Below are 6,000 nucleotides of genomic sequence, written 5' to 3'. Positions count from 1 at the left end.
GGTGTTTCACCAGGCCCGGTGCCGGCCCCCTCCGGCGATCCGTAGGGGGCGGGGCCTGGCGCCGGTGCCGCGCGCGCTGGCGGGAGGAGGCGGAGAGGAGGAGGGGGTGGGGGGGCGGTGAGAGGGGTGCCCGGTGCTCGCGCGGGCGCTCGCGCGCCCCGCCCCGCCGGGCGCGAACGGGGCGGGCGGGGGGGGGGGGGCGGGTGGCGGTTGTCCCGGCCCCGGCATGGCGGGAGCGGCGGGCGGAGCGTGCGGCGGCCGCTGGGCGCGCTGCGAGGCGGGCGCCTCCCTCCCTCCTCCCCCCCCCCCCCCCCCCCCCCCCCCCCCGCCGCCTCCGCCCCGCCTCCCGCCCGGTGCCGCGGCGGGACCGCCCCTCCCGCCCTCCCGCAGCGCACGGTACCGGCCGCGCTGCGCGGCCGCTCCTCCTCCCCCCCGCCCCGTACCCCCTCACCCCCCCGGGTGTGTGTGTGGAGGGGGGGGGTACCGGCTCCGGTGTGTGTCGTGTCTGCCCCCCCCCAACTTCCCCGGAGAAGTTCCGTTTTGGGGTACCCTTCCCCCGTCGCTCCTCAGCCCCTCTCCCCAAATAGCATTTTTTCACCCCAATTCCACAGCGATGTACGGGCGGTAGGGGAACCGGAGAGTTCCGCTCGCGCGCGTTTAATTAATTATTTTTTTTAAATTTATTTATTTATTTTAATTAACCGTTTTTTAGTAGTCCCTTTACGACGCGTCCTCTCGGCGCCCGCAACTCGCTTTGCGCTCCATAATTCAAACACACCCCCCCCTCCCCAGTTTTTGATTCTTCAGGGCTGCTCTACAACCGCCGGAATGACCACATCCCGGGATTTTTTTCCCCGGAATCGCACGATGCCGGACGGTGGTGGGGGGGAAATTCAGAGAGCTTTAAAATTAGCCCGGTGTCCGCTCACACTCGTGTCTCTTCCGATTTTCTCGCCCGTGCGCTGATAGGTAGAGGTACCCCCCCCCTCCCCCCCAGAAGAAAGCCATCCGTTTGCGCCGCTCCAACGATACAAAACTAACACCGTAATTTGGTGAAAATCGCGCCGGAGCGAGCGGTTTCGGCGTCTGCAACTGTGGGTGGGTTTTTGGTTTGTTGGTTTTTTTTTTTTTTTTTTTTTTTTTGCAGCTCAGAGGCATCAAAAACCCGTTCCGTGCGCTAACGCCTGGCGTAAGGATGACCTGGCGCCTCTTTCCGAACTTGTTGCTTTTGTAATCGTCGGTCGCGCTAAAAGGTGTGGGGGTCAGGAAACAAGGGGGAAATGCCCAATTTATTTCTACCTGCTGCTCCCGACTCGTAAATTTTATTTTAAAAATACCCTTTCGAAGAGGTATGCGTTGTTCTAAAATATTGCGCTGTTAATACTTCATAATAAAATGGCACCTTATGTTGATGCAGGAATTTTAAAGCACCTGTAAATTCCTTCGTCGCATCGCAGTGCCTTGGCAGCCTGGTGTCAGCCAGAAAAAACCCCACACTTTTTAGGGTCTTTCCTTGGGTGGAGATAGCAGTTTTTCAGTCCGGTGCAGCTCTTTGCGAAAGGAATCTGCGCTTTCCTCACCCCAAAAAAGCGTCTCGTCCCTCCCACCACCCCCCGTCTGGTTAAGACGCACAGTTTGGGTGTGAACTGGGTTCGAAAAGCTCCAACGTGGTTGTTCCCCCCCCCCCCCCCCCCCCCCCCCCCCCCGATAAAATGGCAGTAAGTTGCTCAAGTTTGGGGAAACCCTGGGGGATTTAGACCCCTTTTGGAAGCAGGGTGGGGAAGGGGGGATGGTTTTCCCCCGCCACCCCTCTCCCCAGCCCGGATTGCTGGGGGGGGTGTGTGTGTGTGGTGGGGGGGGGTGGGGGGAACCCCTCGGCGCAGGCTCCTGGCACGCGTGGGTCTTGGAGCTGGGAGCATCGCCTTGGAATTGGCAGGCGGATCATTTACGTTTCCAGGATTTATGAATCGTTTTCTGTCCAGATTGCCGTTCTGGTCTTCTCTAGCGTTGGAAAGCTTTTATGACTCTTAAAGCTGGGGAGGGGGGGAGGCGGGGGGGGGGGGGGAGGAAGAGTCCCGTTAGTAGCTGTCATTTCAGCCTGGTAAGGCTGAGGGGTGCGTTTTTTGGGGACGGGCTGCTTTTTTTCCAACTTTTGTAGTGCCTCCTCTCTTTTTTTTCTTTTTTTTTATGAAGAAAATGTTCTTTTTTTTATTAAAAGAAGAAGACATAAAAGTATTTGGATAATTCACTCTGCGCGTGGGGAAAGTGCAGTCGGGAAACGGGGCAGAACGCTGCTAACCTCCGTATTGGGGTTGCTGAACAAGCTGGGTCATGTTCTGGAAGTGGTGCGACTGGGTTAGCGCCCAGCCAGAACCTGAGCCGGCTGCTTTCTAGCAGGCGCCGTGATATATACGGCGTCAAAATCCTATAGGGGACTTGTCCCACAGGACATCCCCGACAGCTCCGGAGCCGTCGCTGAGACTTAACGCTTGCTGCTCCTGAGTTTTGAGTTCTTTCTCCCTGGAGAGGAAACCTTTTAAAAAGGCGTTGTTGGCAGCCGTGCGGTTTCCCTGCCCTTTTTTCAGAAGGGTCCTCGTTCCGCGGGGAGCAAAATCCTCTCGTGCGGCGCTTTCACGACTCGTTCCTGCGGATGGCGTTTAGACACTGGCGTGTTGCGGTCCCAACAGGTGCTGGGGCAGCCGACCTTCCCGATTTGCTTTCTTCCTGTTCTCTTATTTGCCTTTTCGCTTTTGATTCTGACACCTATTTTAACAGCCGATGGCTAATGCCAGAAGACCCCGATCGGAAAACCCGATGTAAAAAAAAAAAAAAAAAAAAGGTGGATTTTTGCCATCTTATTTGGTGGGAAGGCGGGGAGCGGAGCTGCCATGGGGGAGAGGCAGTTTTGCGAGGGATGAGGAGCATCCCCAGGCTTTTCTTAACCTCCGTTGCTCCCACGGAGGGCTGAGCAGGCGTGAGGAGGGAGCCGTGAATCCAGCCTTGTCCCCCCGCTTTGTTCCTTCTCTTTCTGTGTCAGCGCTGCTGTTCCTCTCCTCTCCGCGGTACCGGAGGGGAAGGGATGCGCTCCACTTAACGTTGATCGGTCCCACCGGCTTACGCCGGGCAGATGGATGGGGAGATCCTCTGATGAGGTTGGCGGGGTAGAATTTCATCATCCCGGTGGTGTTACTGAGATGCGACATGCCTTTTTTTTTTTTTTATTTATTTTTTTCTTGTTTTACCAGCTGAAGGATCCTGTATGCGTTAGCGATTTGTCTGCCTGATGCATCCTACCTGTAGCACTTGAGCAAAGCTGGTGAGCTGGGAGGTCGCACGGGTGGGAAGATCAGAGGTGCGTTCCTACACGATGCCCTTTCCCTGGGAGGGAGAGCACTAAAAACCTCAGAAAAGGAAAAAAAAAAAAACCCCGAAAAGAAAAGAAAAAGAAAAGAAAGAGCGTGTATTTTTCATCCTCCCGTAGGCAGAATGTAGTGTACTCAAACTGAAGTTAAAAGATAGTTTGGGTAGAAGCGATGCCGGGGAAAGGGGATGCAGTTCCTCGTGGTCTGCGTAGAGCGGGACTCGGTGCGTTCAGTGGCTGCTGCGCTACGTGCCTCGGGTTAGTGCTTTTAACCAAGGAAAGTACCTGAGATTTGTGACTTGCTTTCGGTCTGGTGCAGTCCTTGCTGTATTTTTGAGGCTTTTTCCCCACCCCCACCCCCCCCTATCCCCAAATTAAGATTACAGATGATGCAATTTGAATTGGGGCTTTCTAAACCTTAAGAGTCGTGGGCTGTAGGGGGATGCCAGAGCTGTGCGTTCCGTTTCTGAGAAGACGACGTAAAATAAGCGTCATAGAGTCACCTCGGTGGAGGGTGGCTAGCTGATAGGAGGCTTTGACACCACCGATGGCAATTATATATATTTATCCGCGAAACACCTTTTCACGTTAGCTGGGCTTCGCCTTCGGTGAGGATGCTGAGAGAAATCGCTTGCCCCCGAGAGGCGAAGTGGGTGGAACTGCCCCTTGGAGCGGCGGGTTTCGGTGAAATCGGTTTAAAATGACGCGTCTAAGTCTTGGGTTTTGTCACAGCCTTTCTGCCGTATCGGCCGTCCGGCGGGGCGGTAGGAGGGATAGGACTTGCTACACAGCAGATCATCCCGGCTTTTGAATGGAGAGGATCCTTGGGAGATGCCGCGGCGGGACCTCGGGGAGGAAACGAACGGACCTTCGGAGCGATTGCTGGCGTTTTTTTTTTTTCTGCCCGGTTTCTGCCCTGGTGCTGGTTTTCTCGCCCCCTCGGAGCTTTCCCGCGCTCTGTAGAGTGTCGGTGGTGGTGGATGCAGAGCTAAGGTCGCCAGTCTTCGTCTAGGTACAGCAGGCTATCAAAATCATCTCTCTGCTAGGATTAAAATAGCCTGCGAATTAGTAATCTTCGTTAAGCGGCGGTCTGCTGGGAGCCGCTCTCGCGCAGAGGGTGCAGACCCTAAGTAGGAGTTCAGCGAGGTGTTACCTGAGAAGATTGATTAATGCCATTGACTGTTGTCTATAACATTGACTATATATATATTTTGACTATAAGAGGAAATTTTAAAGTTGAAGCAGGTACGGGGCTCGGATAGAAGCAGAGTCTATGCTATGTTAGTGGAGGTGAGGGGGATTCAGAGCGGGGGGGAGGGGGAAAACTACAGGAGCTTTAATTTTCACTAAACAGAAGCTGTTAACGTCGACCGTGCAACAAGCTGGGTTTCTGTGAGATTGCTCCCTGGGTCTGCGAGAATTAGGAGCTTCAAAAACACGCTGTGTGCGGTAACGTGTCCTCGGTGCTGCCACGATTCCCGCAGCCTGAGATGTTTAGTGGCTCCGTGGGGGGGAAAAAAGGCTTCTCAGTCAGCCTAAGGTGGCATTTTAATCCTCGTAAGGGCACACGAGTCTTCCAGCCATCTTCTGTCCTCAAACAGCCTCTGCTTTCAAGGTTGATTAGTCCATCCAGAGCGACGAGTGCGGAGTGTTGCTTTGGGGAGTGAGACACGAGGCTGGGACGCTTAACAGCCACCACGCCACGTATACACCATGTGTACGTATATATATATATATATATATATGTATACACACACGCACACCCCCCCTTATCGCAAGCCGCGCGTTAAGCCTGCTGGAACCATTTCACTTCTTTATAGTAAATCACGTGTGAATTTTTTCTTTTGAGAATGTTCCCGCTTTGGGGATATTGGTGTACGCAGCTCTTGGTGGCTCCCGGAGGGAAGGAAAGCTGTTGCGCCCTTAAGGGTAAGGGCTGAACCAGCCCAGGAGATCAGAAGAAAGCGAAAGGATGGGCTGGGGTACCAGTATTTAGGGTAGGAAGGTGTCCGAATGGGTGAGCGGGTTATAAATAGATACCACCAAAGCTTTGCCGGGACTACTCACCCGGTGGGCCATTGTCATGCAAAATCCTGGCTAGCTCTGCGTGCGGGATGGTGGTGCGTGGCCAGATTTGCCGGCATCGCTGGGTTTAGTCCCGGCCCTATTAGCATAAAACCGTAAGTTTTTCCAAAGCTGAATGCCGGGCTGCGGTTGAGGGGAGCGGCTCCGAGTTCACCTGCCTGGCTCTTCATTTGTCAGCAGAGACCAGTGGAATGAAAAGACGACCAACGCAGGCGCCGGTAGCAAAATGAGCTCCCGGAGCGGGCTCCTCCTCTTTCGGAGCGCACGGTGGAGGTCAGAGCTACTTAGGATTTTGTAACTTGTCAATAAGACCCAGTTTAGCGAGTTTTCTCCTTTACTTGGGGTTGAGGAGTCCTCCTCTGCCCCTGCCGACCCTCTTCTACCTGCCAGTGCTTTGGGGACCTGATAAGGGACTCTGTTCGGAGAGTTAAACTCGAAGAGCAACTCCCAAAAGAAATGAAGTCATCTTCCCTCGTGTCCTACCCCGTCCGAGTGAAAGGAGAGACTAGCGGAGAGGGACACGGAGGGGAAGAACGCTTCGTTGCGCCAAGCCT

General features: G+C 54.7%; 1 protein-coding gene across 1 annotated transcript in view; it reads left to right on the top strand.

The window, feature by feature from the left end:
- Positions 1-3,549: 3,549 nt before the first annotated feature.
- Positions 3,550-6,000, top strand: part of SIN3A (SIN3 transcription regulator family member A) — a gene marked incomplete at its 5' end in the record, with an annotated part of 29,146 nt that continues 26,695 nt past the window's right edge. Inside the window, one exon of the mRNA XM_082488941.1 lies at positions 3,550-3,619. Coding sequence (XP_082345067.1) covers positions 3,550-3,619 — 70 coding nt within the window. The remainder of the gene's footprint in view (positions 3,620-6,000) is intronic.

Source organism: Vanellus vanellus, assembly GCF_965231255.1.
Source record: "Vanellus vanellus genome assembly, chromosome: 11".
NCBI lineage: Eukaryota > Metazoa > Chordata > Aves > Charadriiformes > Charadriidae > Vanellus > Vanellus vanellus.
Note: the sequence above shows the minus strand (reverse complement) of the source record. Positions and strands in the feature narration are given on the sequence as shown.